The 19,037-nt window shown below is 63.2% G+C and overlaps 2 protein-coding genes across 4 annotated transcripts; both read right to left on the bottom strand.

Annotated features, from left to right (window-relative positions):
- On the bottom strand, positions 1-11,313 carry LYPD3 (LY6/PLAUR domain containing 3). Of its 3 annotated transcripts, XM_053968653.1 has the most exons (10): positions 11,255-11,313; positions 10,785-10,892; positions 10,502-10,693; positions 8,939-9,064; positions 8,579-8,701; positions 7,845-7,967; positions 3,149-3,274; positions 2,332-2,505; positions 914-1,051; positions 1-844 (listed from the first exon to the last, which is right to left on the bottom strand). In XM_053968653.1, the coding sequence occupies exons 1-10, from the start codon at positions 11,301-11,303 to the stop codon at positions 39-41; spliced, it is 1,965 nt and encodes a 654-aa protein (XP_053824628.1). In that variant the 5' UTR covers positions 11,304-11,313; the 3' UTR covers positions 1-38. The 3 variants fall into 3 exon arrangements, with proteins under 3 accessions (XP_053824628.1, XP_053824629.1, XP_053824630.1); XM_053968654.1 differs by lacking the exon at positions 8,579-8,701; XM_053968655.1 differs by lacking the exons at positions 7,845-7,967; positions 8,579-8,701.
- A 318-nt stretch (positions 11,314-11,631) lies between these two features.
- LOC128802348 (mucin-5AC-like) lies at positions 11,632-15,116 on the bottom strand. Its single transcript, XM_053968667.1, has 2 exons — positions 14,001-15,116; positions 11,632-13,688 (listed from the first exon to the last, which is right to left on the bottom strand). The coding sequence occupies exons 1-2, from the start codon at positions 14,923-14,925 to the stop codon at positions 11,632-11,634; spliced, it is 2,982 nt and encodes a 993-aa protein (XP_053824642.1). The 5' UTR covers positions 14,926-15,116.
- Positions 15,117-19,037: the final 3,921 nt, after the last annotated feature.

The following is a 19,037-nucleotide window of genomic DNA, read 5'->3' on the forward strand; positions in this document are numbered from 1 at the left end:
TTTGACCACACCCGTTTATTGCAGAAGAAGCCCCGCCCTCAGCGGAGGAGGGGCCACAGCAGGAAGGGGAGGAGCCACCCGGGCCCGCCCAGCGATTGGCCCCGCCCCACCGGACCCTTGGTCCCATCCTTGCGCCCCATTGGCCGCCTGGGGGCCACGTGACCGGCGGCCATCTTGTCTCCGTCAGCCATGTTGTCACTGGCAGCCATGTTGTCTCCATCAGCCATTTTGTCACCGGCAGCCATTTTGTTTCCGTCAGCCATCTTGTCTCCGTCAGCCATCTTGTCCCTGGTGACCATTTTGCCACCGGCAGCCATCTTGTCTCCATCATCCATCTTGTCCCCGGCAGCCATCTTGTCCCCATCACCCATCCTGTCCCCGTCAGCCATCTTGTCTTCATCAGCAATCTTATCCCTGGTGACCATCTTGCCACCGGCGGCCATCTTCCCACCGGCGGCCATCTTGCCGCCAGCGGCTCTCCTGCCGCCGGCGGCCATGTCATGCCCGGGCGCGGCTGTTTTGGCATCACCAGCGGCCGTGCGGTCGCCGGCGTCCATACTGGCACCGCCACCACCACCGGCGGCCATCTTGCCGCGGGTGCCATTTCTCCCCCCGCCGTCCGCCGTGGCGTTGTCGGGCGCGGCCGTGGGGGCGTGGCCGTGCGGCAGCAGCTCCAGGCGGGGCAGGTCGGGCGCGAAGAGGCTTTTGTCGGCCATCTTGCCGTTGCAGAGGTCGCCGCGGCAACAGGAGCCGCCCAGCGAGGCCGCGTCGTCGCCGCGCCGCTCGGGGCCGCAGTCGCCGTCGGGGACGCAGCCCCGCAGCTCCCGCCACAAGGTGAGGTTACCTGCGAGGGGGCGGGGTTAGCGCGCCTGGGCGTGGCCAGGCGCGGCGGGGCGGGGTCTCCGGGGCTCACCTGCGCGCAGGGTGACGTTGCCATGGAAACAGGCGCGGAGGTCGCCATAGCAGTGGACGATGGTGGTGGGGGGGCAGGGCCCGGCCTCGGGGCAGCCATAACAGCGCAGGCCGTTGGGGGAGGGGTCGGTGGTGTTGGCTGGGGGGGGGGGGGAGGGGTCAGTGAGGTCAGTGGGAGGAGTCAGTGAGGTCACCCCACAGACCCCTCCCCCCAAAATCACTGCACTGGGAGCGGACCCCCAGTGCCCTCCCAGTACATCCCAGTATAAACCAGTTCGTCACAATCCCCTCCCAGTCCCCTCCAGCCCCCTCCCAGTCCCTCCCAGTCCAACCCAGTCCCCTCCCAATCCTTCCCAGTTTGTCCCAGTCCCTCCCAGTCCATTCTAATCCCCCCAATCCCCTCCCAGTCCCCTCCCAGTTCCCTCCCAGTCTCTCTAAGTTACATCCCAGTACATCCCAGTGTATCCCAGTCCATTCCAGTCTGCTCCCAGTCAATCCCAGTCCCCTCCCAGTCCATCCCAGTCCCTCCAAGTCCCCCCCAATCCCTCCCAGTCCCTCCCAGTCCCTCCCAGTTCATCCCAGTCCCCTCCAATCCCTCCCCAATCCCCTCCCAGTCACTCCCACTCCCCTCCCAGTTCATCCCAATCCGCTCCCAATCCCTCCCAACCCCTTCCAGTCCATCCCAGTACATCCCAGTCCCTTCCAATCCCCTCCCAGTCAATCCCACTCTCTCCCAGTCCATCCCAATCCCCTCCCAATCCCCTCCCAGTCCCTCCCAGTTCCCTCCCAGTCCATCCCAGTTCATCCCAATCCCCTCCCAGTCCCTCCCAATCCCCTCCCAATCCCCTCCCAGTCCCTCCCAGTTCCCTCCCAGTCCATCCCAGTTCATCCCAATCCCCTCCCAGTCCCTCCCAATCCCCTCCCAGTCCCTCCCAGTCCATCCCAGTTCATCCCAATCCCCTTCCAGTCTCTCCCAATCCCCTCCCAGTTCATCCCAATCCCCCCCAATCCCCTCCCAGTTTCGTCCCAGTGCCTCCCAGTCCCTCCCAGCGCCCCCGTATGAGCCCATAACTCCCTCCCAATCCCTCCCAGTCACTCCCAGTGCCTCCCAGTGCCCCCCAGTCCCTCCCAGTCCCCTCCCAGTTCATCCCAATCCCCCCCAATACCCTCCCAGTCACTCCCAGTCACTCCCAGTGCCCCCCAGTCCCTCCCAGTCCCCTCCCAGTCTCTCCCAGTCCCTCCCAGTTCATCCCAATCCCCTCCCAGTGCCCCCAATCCCCTCCCAGTCTATCCCAATCCATCCCAGTCCCTCCCAGTCCATCCCAGTATATCCCAGTTCCCTCCCAGTCGTTCCCAGTCCCTTCCCAATCCCCTCCCAGTCCCTCCCAGTCCCTCCCAGTGCCCCCCAGTGCCCCGTACCGGGCAGGGCCAGCGCCCCGTGCCCCCCCAGGGGCAGCTGCTGGTTGCAGGCCTCCCCCCGGCAGTTGCGGCGCCGCTCGAAGGCCACGAGGCCGGGCAGCTGCAGGGCCCGGGCCAGCGCCCCCGGCTGGCCACGGCCGCAGCCGCGCCAGCCCACGGCCAGCTGACCGTGGCCTGGGGGGGTCAGAGGTCACGGGGTCAGCGGGGGAACTGGGAGGGGACTGGGATGGACTGGGAGGGACTGGGAGGGAGTTATGGGCTCATATGGGAGCACTGGGAGGGACTGGGAGGGGACTGGGAGGGACTGGGATGGACTGGGAGGGACTGGGGGGGATTGAGAGGGAACTGGGAGGGACTGGGAGGGGATTGGGGGGATTGGAATGGACTGGGATGGACTGGGAGGGAGTTACAGGCTCATATGGGGGCACTGGGAGGGACTGGGATGGACTGGGAGGGGACTGGGATGGACTGGGAGGGGACTGGGATGGACTGGGAGGGGATTGGGAGAAAACTTGGAGGGACTGGGATGGACTGGGAGGGACTGGGAGGGGATTGGGGGGGACTGGGAGGGACTGGGAGGGGATTGGGATGGACTGGGATATACTGGGATGTACTGGGATGTAACTTAGAGGGACTGGGAGGGAACTGGGACAAACTGGGAGGGACTGGGAGGGGAACTGGGAGGGAACTGGGACAAACTGGGAGGGAACTGGGAGGAACTGGGACAAACTGGGAGGGACTGGGAGGGAATTGGGAGGGAACTGGGACAAACTGGGAGGCACTGGGAGGGGGCTGCCCTCCCCCGCCCCACACTCACTCCAGCTGACGGCCGCCACGGCCTCGCCGCAGACGTCGCTCTCCGTGGGGCAGGTGACGTTGGTGACGTCACGGCAGCCGCCATCATCATCCTCCCCACAGCTGAGGCACTGCAGCGCCCGGCAGCCTGCCCCATAGATCCGCCCCATGGATCCCTGCCCCATGGATCCCTGCCCCATAGATCCGCCCCATGGATCCCTGCCCCATGGATCCCTGCCCCATAGATCCGCCCCATGGATCCCTGCCCCATGGATCCCTGCCCCAGCGATCACAGCCCCATAGATCCGCCCCATGGATCCCTGCCCCATAGATCCCTGCCCCTTAGATCCCTGCCCCATAGATCACTGTCCCATAGATCCGCCCCATGGATCCCTGCCCCATGGATCCGCCCCATGGATCCCTGCCCCATGGATCCCTGCCCCATAGATTCGCCCCATGGATCCCTGCCCCATAGATCCGCCCCATGGATCCCTGCCCCATGGATCCCTGCCCCATGGATCCCTGCCCCAGCGATCACAGCCCCATAGATCCGCCCCATGGATCCCTGCCCCATAGATCCCTGCCCCTTAGATCCCTGCCCCATAGATCACTGTCCCATAGATCCGCCCCATGGATCCCTGCCCCATGGATCCGCCCCATGGATCCCTGCCCCATGGATCCCTGCCCCATAGATTCGCCCCATGGATCCCTGCCCCATAGATCCGCCCCATGGATCCCTGCCCCATGGATCCCTGCCCCATGGATCCCTGCCCCATGGATCCGCCCCATGGATCCCTGCCCCATAGATCCCTGCCCCATAGATCCGCCCCATGGATCCCTGCCCCATGGATCCCTGCCCCATGGATCCGCCCCATGGATCCCTGCCCCATGGATCCCTGCCCCATAGATTCGCCCCATGGATCCCTGCCCCATAGATCCGCCCCATGGATCCCTGCCCCATGGATCCCTGCCCCATGGATCCCTGCCCCATGGATCCGCCCCATGGATCCGCCCCATGGATCCCTGCCCCATAGATCCACCCCATAGATCCCGCCCCATAGGTCCTGTCCGACACATCCCCACCCCACACATCCCCACCCCACACATCCCCACCCCACACATCCCCACCCCACACGTCACCGCCCCACGCGTCACCGGCCCCGAATGTCACCGCACCCTTCCCGCGGGCCCGGACGTGTCTTGGCCTGTCCCGGCCCGACCCACGGCACGCCCTGGCACCCCCTGCCCCATAGATCCGATCCCTGGCACCCCCTGCCCCATAGATCCAATCCTTGGCACCCCCTGCCCCATAGATCTCAGCACTGACACCCCCTCTGCCCCACAGATCTGACCTCAAACATGCCCTGCCCCACAGAGATCTGATCCCTGGCACCACCTGCCCCATAGATCTGACCCCAACACCCCCTGCCCCATAGATCTGACCACTAACACCCCCCTGCCCCATAGATCTCAGCTCGGGCACCCTTGTGCCCCCGACATCTGACCCCAAACACGCCCTGCCCCATAGATCTGACCCCAAACACCCCCTGCCCTACAGATCTGACCCCTGACACCCCCTGCCCCATAGATCTCAGCCCTGGCACCCCCTGCCCCATAGATCTGACCACTAACACCCCCCTGCCCCATAGATCTCAGCTCGGGCACCCCGTGCCCCCGACATCTGACCCCAAACACACCCTGCCCCACAGATCTGACCCCAACACCCCCTGCCCCATAGATCTGACCCCTGACACCCCCTGCCCTACAGATCTGACCCCAAACACGCCCTGCCCACAGATCTGACCCCTGACACCCCCCCTGCCCCATAGATCTGACCCCTGACACCGCCTGCCCCATAGATCTGACCCCAACACCCCCTGCCCCACAGATCTGATCCTTGACACCCCCCCCGCCCCATAGATCTGACCCCAAACACGCCCTGCCCCACAGATCTGACCCCAAACATCCCTTTTCTGCCCCACAAGCCCCTGCCACCCCCCTCTCCCTGCCCCACAACCCCCTCGCCCCATAGATCTCAGCCCTGGCACTGCCCTGCCCCACAAATCCTGCCCCACATCCCCCCTGACCCCCGTGCCCTACAAACCCTGACCCCGCCTCACCCCACACATCCCCCCGTGCCCCCCAAGTGCCCCCCAAGTGCCCTCCCCGTACCTGGCAGCAGCAGCAGCAGCAGCAGCGGCAGCAGCCGGGCCCCCCCCATGGCCCGGCCCCACATCTCGGCCCGGCCCCGGTGCCGTGGGGCAGAACCGCCCCATTTATGGGAGCCGGGACTGGGTGGGGCGCGGGTGGGGCGAGGGTGGGGGGCCCTCGGGGCTCCCCGCCCCACAGCGCGGCCCAGGGCGCCCCACGGCCCCCCCCGGGCCACGGCGGCTGCGGGGGTGCCCCATAGCGCTGCCCCATAGAAAACCCCATAGCTCTGCCCCATAGCGCTGCCCCATAGAAAACCCCATAGGAAAACCCATAGAAAATCCCATAGCCCTGCCCCATAGCTCTGCCCCATAGAAAACCCCATAGCTCTGCCCCATAGAAAGCCCCATAGAAAATCCCATAGCCCTGCCCCATAGCTCAGCACCCACAGCTCTGCCCCATAGTGGGATCCTACAGCTCTGCCCCATAGCAAACCCCACAGCTCTGCCCTATAGCTCTGCCCCACAGCTCTGCCCTATAGTGGTGTCCTAAAGCTCTGCCCCATAGCAAACCCCACATCCCCTCAGGCCCCCCCCCCCCAAAAATCAATGGGGCGGGGACGGGGGGGGGAGGGGCCCCACCCTAAACTTGTGGGGCGGCGAGGAGGAGGAGGAAGGGGAGGAGGGGGAGGGGAGAAAGGGGGGGAGGGGCGGCGCTGGGGGGGGGGGGTCTCCGGGGAGGGCGTTGCAGAAATCCCCGTGGCAGCAGCGCAGCCCCATAGAATCCTCCTGCCCCATAGATCCCTCCTGCCCCATAGATCCCTCCTGCCCCATAGAATCTTCCAGCCCCATAGAATCTTCCAGCCCTATAGAATCACCTGGCCCCATAGAATCCCCCTGCCCCATAGAATCCCCCTGCCCCATAGATCCCTCCTGCCCCACAGAGCCCCCCCAGAGCCCCCCCAGCCCCACGGGGGTCTCGCACCACTCGGGGGTCGCGCAGCCCCGGAGCAGCCACGGCTCCCCCGAGGGACCTGGGGGGGACAAAAAGGGGGCGGGGGGAGTGGGTCAGGGGGGTTCTGGCCCCATAGAGACCCCATAGAGACCCCATAGAGACCCCATAGAAACCCTCCCGGCCCCATAGAGCGCCCACAAACTCCCCTGCCCCATAGAGACCCCATAGAGACCCTCACCCCATAGAGACCCCATAGAGACCCCATAGAGATCCCATAGAGACCCTCACCCCATAGAGATCCCCCCTGCCCCATAGAGACCCCATAGAGACCCCTTGGCCCCATAGAGACCCCATAGAGACCCCATAGAGACCCCATAGAGACCCCATAGAGACCCTCACCCCATAGAGACCCCCTGGCCCCACAGAGACCCCATAGAGATCCCAAAGAGACTCCAAAGAGCCCCCACCCCACAGAGACCCCATAGAGACCCCCGTGCCCCATAGAAATCCCACAGTGACCCTATAGAGACCCCACAAACTCCCCTGCCCCATAGAGACCCCACAGGGACCCTATAGAGACCCCACAAACTCCCCTGCCCCATAGAGACCCCACAGGGACCCCTACCCTATAGAGATCCCCCAGGCCCTACAGAGACCCCATAGAAACCCCACAGAGACCCCATAGAGCCCCCAACCCATAGAGACCCCCGTGCCCCATAGAAATCCCACAGTGACCCCATAGAGACCCCATAGAGACCCTCACCCCATAGAGACCCCATAGAGACCCCATAGAGACCCTCACCCTATAGAGATCCCCCCTGCCCCATAGAGACCCGATAGAGACCCCTTGGCCCCATAGAGACCCCATAGAGACCCCATAGAGACCCCATAGTGACCCCATAGAGACCCTCACCCCATAGAGACCCCCTGGCCCCACAGAGACCCCATAGAGATCCCAAAGAGACTCCAAAGAGACTCCACCCCACAGAGACCCCCACAGAGACCCCATAGAAACCCCTTGGCCCCATAGAGACCCCCACCCCATAGAGACTCCTCTGCCCCATAGAGACCCCATAGAGACCCTCCAGACCCCCCCATCCCCCCTCGGCCCACAGAGACCCCACCCATAGCGCCCCTCCCCCACCCCATAGAGACCCCAACCCCCCAGACCCCCCCATCCCCCATAGAACCCCCCTCCCCCACCCCATAGAGCCCCTCCCCCACCCCATAGAGAGACCCCAACCCCCCAGACCCCCCCATCCCCCCATAGACCCCCTCCCCCACCCCATAGAGCCCCTCCCCCACCCATAGCGCCCCTCCCCCACCCCATAGAGCCCCTCCCCCACCCATAGCGCCCCTCCCCCACCCCATAGAGCCCCTCCCCCACACATAGAGCCCCTCCCCCACCCCATAGAGCCCCTCCCCCACCCCATAGAGAGACCCCAACCCCCCCAGACCCCCCCCATCACCCCATAGAACCCCCCTCCCCCACCCCATAGAACCCCTCCCCCACCACATAGCGCCCCTCCCCCAGCCCTCCCCCCCCATAGCCCCCTCCCCTCTCAGCCCCTCCCCCACCCCGTGGCCCCTCCCCCACCCCCTGGCCCCTCCCCCACCTCTGCCGCGGGCGGTGAAGCAGCGGCCCCTCCCCCACCCGCAGCGCAGCTCGCGGGGGGCGCAGCCGGAGGGGGCGGGGCCGTCACAGCCCCAACAGCGCAGGCGCGAGGGCGGCCCGGGCTCTGCACCAGTACGGACCAGTATGAACCAGTATGAACCAGTATGGACCAGTATAAACCAGTATGGAGCAGAACGGACCAGTATGGACCAGAACGGACCAGTACGGACCAGTATAAACCCATATAAACCAGTATAAACCGGTATAAACCAGTATGAACCAGTAGAAACCAGTATCCCCCCAGTACAAACCAGTACGGGCCAGTATAAACCAGTGCCCATCCCAATGTCTCCCAGTTCCCTCCCAGTTTGTCCCAGTCCCCCCCAATCCCCTCCCAGTCCCCCCCAATCCCTCCCAGTCCCTCCCAGTCCATTCCCAGTCCATCCCAGTCCCCTCCCAGTTCCTCCCAGTCCCTCCCAGTCGCTCCCAGTCCCTCCCAGTCCCCTCCCAGTCGCTCCCAGTTCATCCCAATCCCTCCCAGTCCCTCCCAGTCCCCCCCAATCCCCTCCCAGTCCATCCCAGTCCATTCCCAGTCCCTCCCAGTCCCTCCCAGTTCCCCCCAGTTCCCTCCCAGTCCATCCCAGTCCCCTCCCAGTCCCCCCCCAATCCCCTCCCAGTCCCCTCCCAGTCCCTCCCAGTCGCTCCCAGTCCCTCCCAGTCCCCCCCAGTCCGCACCCTCTCCGCACTGGTCGCTCTGGCAGCACCGCAGCGCCGCCCCGCGGCCGCTCCCGGAATCGAAGGCGAGGAGGCCCCGGCAGGGCCCGGCCTGGCCACACCCCCGGATGCGCCCCTCCCCCACTGCGGGGTCACGGCGGGGTCACGGCGGGGTCACGGCGGGGTCACGGGGGCACCTCCCCCTTCCCCCTCCCCCCCCCCACCCTGACCCCTCCCCCCACAGCCGAGACCCCTCCCCCCCCACTCTGGCCCCGCCCATTCTCACGCCCCTCCCCCCACTCAACGCCCCTCCCCCACCCCAGAACCCCTCCCCAAGCCCCTCCCCCTCTATCTAGCCCCTCCCCCAAGCCCCTCCCCCACCTGTGCCCGGTCCCCGGCTGATGACGTCAATGCAGCGGTCGCGGGGGCGGGGGCAGGGCAGCGCCGCCAGGGGGCGCCCGCAGGAACCGTCATGGCCGTCACAGGTGGGGCAGAGCCGGGGGGGGCCTGCGCCAGTATAGACCAGTATAAACCAGTATGGACCAGTATAAACCAGTATGGACCAGTATAGACCAGTATAAACCAGTATAAACCAGTATGGACCAGTATAGACCAGTATAACCGTCATGGCCGTCACAGGTGGGGCAGAGCCGGGGGGGGGCTGCGCCAGTATAAACCAGTATAAACCAGTATGGTCCAGTATAAACCAGTATAAACCAGTATAGACCAGTATAGACCAGTATAAACCAGTATGGACCAGTATGGACCAGTATAAACCAGTATAAACCAGTATAAACCAGTATGGACCAGTATAAACCAGTATAAACCAGTATAAACCAGTATAGATCAGTGTAAACCCGTATGGACCAGTCTATCCTAGTATAAACCAGTATAACCAGTATAACCCAGTCTCCCACAGTATAAACCAACATAACCAGTATAAACCAGTATAACCCAGTATAACCCAGTCTATCCCAGTATAACCCAGTATAAACCAGTATAAACCAGTATAAACAGTACAAACCAGTATAACCCAGTATAAACCAATCGATCCCAGTCCATCCCCGTCTATTCCAGTATAACCCAGTATAAACCAGTATAAGCCAGTCTATCCCAGTAAATCCCAGTATAACCCAGTCTATCCCGGTATAACCCAGTATAAACCAATATACCCAGTATAATCCAGTATAACCCAGTATAAACCAGTCTATCCCAGTCTATCCCAGTAAATCCCAGCATAACCCAGTATAAGCCAGTATAAACCAGTATGACCCAGTCTATCCCAGTATAAACCAGTATAAACCAATATAACCAGTATAAACCAGTATAAACCAATCGATCCCAGTCTATCCCAGTCTATCCCAGTATAGACCAGTATAACCCAGTATAAGCCAGTCTATCCCAGTATAAACCAGTATAGCCCAGTATAACTCGGTATAACCCAGTCTATCCCAGTATAACCCAGTATAAACCAGTCTATCCCAGTACAACCCCGTATAACCCAGTCCATCCCCGTCTATCCCAGTATAAACCAATATAAACCAATATAAACCAGTCTATCCCAGTCTATCCCAGTAAATCCCAGTATAACCCAGTATAACCCAGTATAACCCAGTATATCCCAGTATAACCCAGTATAACCCTGTATAACCCAGTAAATCCCAGTATAACCCAGTATAACCCAGTATAACCCAGTCTATCCCAGTCTATCCCAGTATAAACCAATATAAACCAGTCTACCCCAGTCTATCCCAGTCTATCCCAGTAAATCCCAGTATAACCCAGTATAACCCAGTATAACCCAGTATATCCCAGTCTATCCCAGTAAATCCCAGTATAACCCAGTATAAACCCATCGATCCCAGTATAAACCAGTCCATCCCAGTCCATCCCAGTATAAACCAGTATATCCCAGTCCAACCCCTCCCCCCCCCCTCCACTCACCCGCCTCCCTCCGGCTGCCGTTGGTGGGCGTGTCGGGGGCGTGTCCGTGGGCGTGGCCCCCCCGCCCCTCCCCCTCCCCCCAGCGCTCCTCGCGCAGCGTCACGAGCTCGCCGTGCGAGCGGAACGTGATGACGACATCGGGCGGCCCCGTGACGTCACAGCCGCTCTCCTCCCGCCGCAGCTCGCGCCCGTCTGGGCCGGGGGGGGGGGGAGGGGGGGGTTAGAAAGGTGGGGGGGGGAGGGGTGAGACCCCCGCCCATCCCCCCCCCCCCCCCCCGGGTACCTCTCAGGGCGCTCAGGGTGGTGCGGCGGCAAACGGCGCGGGGGGAGGGGCAGGCCACGGGGGGGCGGCAGCCGGTGACGTCACAGAGGGGGCAGCGCAGGGCGGGGGCTGGGGGGAGGGGGGGGGGGGGGGTGAGACATCCCCCTCCCCCCCCCCCCCAAAAAAAACCAAAAAAAAACCCCTCCCCCCCCCCCCAAAAAAAAAAAAAAGGGAAATCGAGGAAATCCTGCCCCTCCCCCACCCGCGGGTGTGTCAGGGTGGGGGAGGGGAGGGGGTAAAAGGTGGGGGGGAGGGGTCAGACCCTCCCCTCCCCCTCATCAAACCCCCCTCCCCTCCCCCCCCCAAAAAACAAAAAAAACCCTCCCCCACCCCTCCAAAAAAAAAAGGGAAATCGAGGAAACCCTGCCCCTCCCCCACCCTCGGGTGTGTCGGGGTGGGGGAGGGGCGGGGGGGTGGGGGAGGGGCTTTACCTGTCCCCAGCAGCCCCCAGAGCAGCGCCCAGCCCCACCCCCACCCCATAGCTCCGGGCCCCCCCCCCCCCCCCAGCCCAACCCTCCCCCTTTTATAACGGGACGGTGGGGGAGGGGCTTCCCCGAGGCCACGCCCACCCCCATTTTTTTCGCCCCTCCCACCCACCCCTTCCTCAATTTCCCCTTTTTTTTTTTTTTTTTTTTTTTTTTTTTTTTTTTTTGGGGAAGGAAATGTTGAAACGATGAGGAGGAGGGGGGGGAGGGGAGGGTGGGGGAGGGGCCGGGCTCCCTGAATGCCCCTCCCCCCACCACCCCTCCCCCACCCCCCACCCCCCACGCACGGACACCGCGCAGGATTGACCAATCAGAATCCAGCTTTATTCCAAGGGGGGGGGGGGGGGGGAGGGGCAATAAATAGGGGGGGGGGGGGAGGGGCGCTCAGGGCAGGAGGAGGGGGAGGGGCAGCAGCAGCGCCAGGAGGAGGGGAGGGGCGAGGAGGAAGGGGCGGAGCCTGAGAGGCCGGGGGGGCCGCGTGGGGGAGGGGCGGCGGTGACGGGGAAGGCGGCGGAGGGGGGGCGGCAGGGCGGGGGAGGGGCGGCCGCGGTGACGTCAGAGGGGCGGGGGGCACCCGGGGGGTCCCCGGAGCTGTTGGTGGCTTTGGGTGGGGCCGTCCCTTCCATGGTGACGTCACCGCTGGTGGCCACCAGGACTTTGTCACCTCCTGGGGACGTGGTGGCAGCGGCCACCGCGGTGGTGGCATCTCCGTAGGCTTCGGTGACGCGTCCCAAAGTGTCCCTGGGGTCGCCGGTGGCACCTGGATCTTCTGTCCCTTCCATGGCAATGTCCCCCTCAGTGGCCACCAGCACTTTGTCACCTCCTGGGGACACTGGGACAGAGGCCACCGTGCTGGTGGCATCTCCATAGGCTTCGGTGACGCGTCCCAAAGTGTCCCCAAGGCCACCGCTGGCTTCGGGTGTGGCCGTCCCTTCCATACTGATGTCCCCACTGGTGGCCACCAGGACTTTGTCACCTGCTGAGGACACTGGGACAGAGGCCACCATGCTGGTGGCATCTCCATAGGCTTCAGTGACGCCTCCCGAAGTGTCCCTGGAGTCACTGGTGGCACCTGGGTCATCTGTCCCTTCCATGGCCACGTCCCCACTGGTGGCCACTAGCAACTTGTCACTTCCTGGGGATGTGGTGACAGCGGCCACCATGGTGGTGGCATCTCCATAGGCTTCAGTGACGCGTCCCAAAGTATCCCCGTGGTCACCGGTGGCTTCGGGTGTGGTTGGCCCTTCCATGGCCACGTCCCCACTGGTGGCCACCAGGACTTTGTCACCTGCTGGGGACACTGGGACAGAGGCCACCGTGGTGGTGGCATCTCCGGGGACGTCAGGGACGCGTCCCAAAGTGTCCCAGGAGCAGTTGGTGGCACCAGGCTGGGCCGTCCCCTCCATGGCCACGTCCCCACCGTGGGCCTCCAGCAACTTGTCACTTCCTGGGGATGTGGTGACAGGTGCCACCATCGTGGTGGCATCTCCGTAGGCTTCGGTGACGCATCCCAAAGTGTCCCTGGGGTCATTTGTGACATTGGGGATGGCCGTCCCCTCCATGGCCACGTCCCCTCTATGGGCCTCCAGGATCTTGTCACCTCCTGAGGACACTGGGCCAGAGGCCACCGTGCTGGTGGCATCTCCGTAGGCTTCGGTGACGCGTCCCAAAGTGTCCCTGGGGTCATTGGTGGCACCTGGATCTTCTGTCCCTTCCATGCTGATGTCACCCTCAGTGGCCACCAGAATTTTGTCACCTCCTGGGGATGTGGTGACAGCAGCTACCATGGTGGTGGCATCTCCGTAGGCTTCGGTGACGCGTCCCAAAGTGTCCCCAAGGCCACCGCTGGCTTCGGGTGTGGCCGTCCCTTCCATACTGATGTCCCCACTGGTGGCCACCAGGACTTTGTCACCTCCTGGGGACACTGGGACAGAGGCCACTGTGGTGATGGCATCTCCGTAGGCTTCAGTGACGCGTCCCAAAGTGTCCCTGGGGTCACTGGTGACACCTGGGTCATCTGTCCCCTCCATGGCCACGTCCCCTCCGTGGGCCTCCAGCAACTTGTCACCTCCTGGGGATGTGGTGACAGCGGCCACCGCGGTGGTGGCATCTCCGTAGGCTTCAGTGACGCGTCCCAAAGTATCCCTGGGGTCATTGGTGGCACCTGGATCTTCTGTCCCCTCCATGGCCACGTCACCACTGGTAGCCACCAGGACTTTGTCACCTCCTGGGGACACTGGGACAGAGGCCACCGTGGTGGTGGCATCTTCATGGACCTCAGGGACGCGTCCCAAATTGTCCCAGGAGCAGTTGGTGGCACCGGGCTGGGCCGTCCCCTCCATGGCCACGTCCCCTCCGTGGGACTCCAGGATCTTGTCACCTGCTGGGGACACTGGGACAGAGGCCACCGTGGTGGTGGCATCTCCGGTGACGTCACTGAGGTGGCCCAAAGTGTCCCTGGGGTCACCGGTGGCTTCGGGTGTGGCCGTCCCTTCCATGGCCACGTCCCCACTGGTGGCCACCAGGATTTTGTCACCTCCTGGGGACATTGGAACAGAGGCCACCGTGGTGGTGGCATCACTGGTGACATCATTGATGTGTCCCAAAGTGTCCCTGGGGTCACCGGTGGCACCTGGATCTTCTGTCCCTTCCATGGCAATGTCACCCTCAGTGGCCACCAGCAACTTGTCACCTCCTGGGGATGTGGTGACAAGTGCCACCACAGTGGTGGCATCTCCGTAGGCTTCAGTGACGCGTCCCAAAGTGTCCCTGGGGTCATTGGTGACACCTGGGTCATCTGTCCCCTCCATGGCCACGTCCCCACTGGTGGCCACCAGGACTTTGTCACCTGCTGGGGACACTGGGACAGAGGCCACCGTGGTGGTGGCATCTTCATGGACCTCAGGGACGCGTCCCAAATTGTCCCAGGAGCAGTTGGTGGCACCGGGCTGGGCCGTCCCCTCCATGGCCACGTCCCCTCCGTGGGACTCCAGGATCTTGTCACCTGCTGGGGACACTGGGACAGAGGCCACCGTGGTGGTGGCATCTCCGGTGACGTCACTGAGGTGGCCCAAAGTGTCCCTGGGGTCACCGGTGGCTTCGGGTGTGGCCGTCCCTTCCATGGCCACGTCCCCACTGGTGGCCACCAGGATTTTGTCACCTCCTGGGGACACTGGGACAGAGGCCACCGTGGTGGTGGCATCTTCATGGACATCAGTGATGCGTCCCGAAGTGTCCCTGGGGTCACCGGTGACATCTGGGTCATCTGTCACCTCCCTGGCCACATCCCCACTGGTGGCCACAAGGACTCTGTCACCTCCAGGGGACACTGGGACAGAGGCCACCGTGGTGGTGGCATCTCCGTAGGCTTCGGTGACGCGTCCCAAAGTGTCCCTGGGGTCACCGGTGGCACCTGGATCTTCTGTCCCTTCCATGCTGATGTCACCCTCGGTGGCCACCAGCACTTTGTCACCTCCTGGGGACGTGGTGACAGGCGCCACCACGGTGGTGGCATCTCCGTAGGCTTCGGTGACGCGTCCCCAAGCGTCCCTGGGGTCGCCGGTGACGCGCGGACCTTCCGTCCCCTCCACCGCGATGTCCCCGCCGGGGGCCACCATGGCCGTGTCGCCGATGTCCCCGGAGCAGTTGGGTGTCCCCGAGGATGTCCCCAGGGGTGTCCTGGATGTCCCCAGGGGTGTCCCCGATGTCCCCAGGGCTGTCCCCGATGTCCCCAGGGCTGTCCCCGCTGTCCCCTCGCCGCTGTCGCAGTCCGGGGGCAGCGCTGGGGGAGGGGAGGGCGGTGGGGGGGGAGGGGCGGCCGGGCCGCAGCGCCTGGGGGGAGAGGCGGGGGGAGGGGAGGGGGGGGTGGGGGCGGCCCCCAGTGGGGGAGGGGGACACAGAGCTGTGGGGGGAGGGGGAGGGGTCAGTGAGGGGGGGGGGGGGACCCCAAAAAGGGACCCCCCCCCCCAAAAAAAAAAACCCCAAAGTGACCCCAAAAAACCCAAAGTGAACCCAAAAACCCAAAAGGGACCCCCCCCCAAAAAAAAAAAAACCCAAAGTGACCCCAAAAAACCCAAAGTGAACCAAAAACCCAAAAGGGACCCCCAGAGACCCCCCCAAAAAAACCCCCAAATGACCCCAAAAACCCCAAATGACCCCAAAAACCCCAAAGTGACCCCAAAAAGGGACCCCCAGAGACCCCAAAAACCCCAAAGTGACCCCAAAAAGGGACCCCCAGAGACCCCCCCAAAAATACAAACCCAAAGGGACCCCAAAAACCCCAAAGCGACCCTAAAAAGGGACCCCCAGAGACCCCAAATGCCCCAAAGGGACCCCAAAAAGGGACCCCCAGAGACCCCCCCCCAAAAAAAAAACCCAAATGACCCCAAAAACCCCAAAGTGACCCCAAAAAGGACCCCCAGAGACGCCCCCCAAAAAAACCCCAAAGGGACCCCAAAAACCCCAAGGTGACCCCAAAAGAAACCCCCGGATCCCCCAGAGACCCCCAGACCCCAAAAGAGACCCCCATAAACCCCAAAGGGAACCCAAAGAAGCCCCCAGACCCCAAATGAACCCAAAGACCCCCCCCCAGATCCCAAAGAGACCCCAAAGGGACCCCCAGGGACCCCAAAAACCCCAAAGGGACCCCAAAAGGGACCCCCAGAGACCCCAAAGAGCCCCCAGGGACCCCAAAAGGGACCCTCAGAGCCCCAAAGAAACCCCCAGACCCCAAAGGATGCCCCAAGACCCCTCATTGCACCCCACAACCCATCCCCCGCCCCACAGCACCCCATAGAACCCATCCCCCGCCCCACAGCACCCCACAGCACCCCTAAATCACCCCATAGCACCCCATAACCCCTCATAGCACCCCTAAATCACCCCATAGCACCCCATAGCACCCCTATATCACCCCATAGCACCCCATAACCCCCCATAGCACCCATCCCCACCCCATAGCACCCCTATATCACCCCATATCCCCCATCCCCCCACCCCATTACACCCCCATATCCCCATCCCCCACCCCATAACCCCCCATAGCACCCCTAAATCACCCCATAGCACCCAATCCCCACCCCATAGCACCCCATAGCCCCCATCCCCCACCCCATAACCCCCCCATATTCCCATCCCCCACCCCATAGCACCCCTAAATCACCCCATAGCACCCCATAACCCAACCCACAGCACCCCATAACCCCCCATAGAACCCTATAACCCCCATCCCCCACCCCATAGCACCCCACAGCACCCCTAAATCACCCCACAGCACCCCATAACCCCCCATAGCACCCAATCCCCACCCCATAGCACCCCATAGCCCCCATCCCCCCACCCCATAACCCCCCCATATTCCGATCCACCACCCCATAGCACCCCTGAATCACCCCATAGCACCCCACAACCCCCACAGCACCCCTAAATCACCCCATATCCCCCATCCCCCCACCCCATTACACCCCCATATCCCCATCCCCCACCCCATAACCCCCCATAGCACCCCTAAATCACCCCATAGCCCCCCATAATCACCCCATAGCACCCCTAAATCACCCCATAGCCCCCCATAATCACCCCATAGCACCCCTAAATCACCCCATAGCACCCAATCCCCACCCCATAGCACCCCTATATCACCCCATATCCCCCATCCCCCACCCCACAATCCCCCCATAGCACCCCTAAATCACCCCATAGCACCCCAATATCACCCCATAGCACCCCTAAATCACCCCATAGCACCCCAATATCACCCCATAGCACCCCGTATCCCCCAGCCCCCACCCCTAATCCCCCATCCCCCACCTCATATCCCATATCCCCCACCCCATATCCCCCATCCCCACCCCAATATCACCCCATAGCACCCCATATCCCCCATCCCCCACCCCTAATCCCCCATCCCCCACCCCATATCCCCCATCCCCCACCCCACAGCTCCCCAAATCCCCCCCAGTTCCGCACCCCCCAGGAGCGCTCCCAGCGCCAGCAGCCGCCGCAGCCCCCCATAGCACCCCATAACCCCCATAGCACCCCATAACCCCCCCATAACCCCCATAGCACCCCATAGCACCCCAATATCACCCCATAGCACCCCAATATCACCCCATAGTACCCCGTATCCCCCATCCCCACCCCATAGCACCCCATAACCCCCATCCCCCACCCCATAACCCCCCCATAGCACCCCTAAATCACCCCATAGCACCCCATAACCCCCATAGCACCCCATAATCACCCCTATAGCACCCCATAGCACCCCATAACCCTCCCATAGCACCCCATAGCACCCAATCCCCACCCCATAGCACCCCATAACCCCCATCCCCCACCCCATAGCACCCTCATAACCCCCTATAGAACCCCATAGCACCCCATAGCACCCCATAACCCCCCATAGCACCCCTAAATCACCCCATAGCACCCCATAACCCCCATAGCACACCTAAATCACCCCATAGCACCCCATAACCCCCATAGCACCCCATAATCACCCCTAAATCACCCCATAGCACCCCATAACCCCCATAGCACCCCATAACCCCCCCATAACCCCCATAGCACCCCAATATCACCCCATAGCACCCCGTATCCCCCATCCCCCACCCCATAACCCCCCCATAGCACCCCTAAATCACCCCATAGCACCCCATAACCCCCCATAGCACCCCTGAATCACCCCATAGCACCCCATATCCCCCATCCCCCACCCCATAGCACCCCATAACCCCCCCAGTTCCGCACCCCCCAGGAGCGCTCCCAGCGCCAGCAGCCGCCGCAGCCCCCGCGCTCCCATCGCGCTCCGGGTGCGGGGTCCGGCCCCGGGGGGGGTCCCTTTATCCCCGCCCCGCCCCCACCCAAAACCACCCCGTGGGGGGAGGGGCGGCGGCCCGGCCCTGGAATGTGGGGCAGCCGCCCCCGCCCCCCCCAATTATGGGCACCCCAAAAGGGGCCCCACCCCCACCTCTGCCCCACTGACCCCGGGCACGGCGGGGGAGGCGGAGTTGGGGGTCACCCCCATGGATTTGGGGTCACCTCACGGATTTGGGGTCACCCTTGGGGTCACTCCCCATGGATTTGGGGTCACCCCCATGGATTTGGGGTCACCCCCCTTGGATTTGGGGTCACCTCATGGATTTGGGGTCACCCCCCCTGGATATGGGGTCACCCTTGGGGTCACTCCATGGATTTGGGGTCACCCCCTATAGATTTGGGGTCACCCCCTATAGATTTGGGGTCACCCCCCCTGGATTTGGGGTCACCCTTGGGGTCACTCCCCATGGATTTGGGGTCACCCCCATGGATTTGGGGTCACCCCCCTTGGATTTGGGGTCACCCTTGGGGTCACTCCATGGATTTGGGGTCACCTCTCCTGGATTTGGGGTCACCCCCCGTGTCCTGCCCCATGGGTTTGGGGTCACCCCCATGGATTTGGGGGTCACCCCTCCTGGATTTGGCGTCACCCCCCGTGGATTTGGGGGTCACCCTTGGGGGCACCCCATGGATTTGGGGTCCACCCAGTCCCTGCCCCATGGATTTGGGGTCACCCCCCGTGTCCTGCCCCATGGATTTGGGGTCACCCCCTATAGATTTGGAGTCACCCCCCCCTGGATTTGGGGTCACCCTTGGAGTCACTCCATGGATTTGGGATCACTCCCCGTGTCCTGCCCCATGGATTTGGGGTCACCCCCTATAGATTTGGGGTCACCCCCCCCTGGATTTGGGG

This window comes from Vidua chalybeata, chromosome 39 (assembly GCF_026979565.1).
Source record: "Vidua chalybeata isolate OUT-0048 chromosome 39, bVidCha1 merged haplotype, whole genome shotgun sequence".
NCBI classification, from domain to species: Eukaryota; Metazoa; Chordata; class Aves; order Passeriformes; family Viduidae; genus Vidua; species Vidua chalybeata.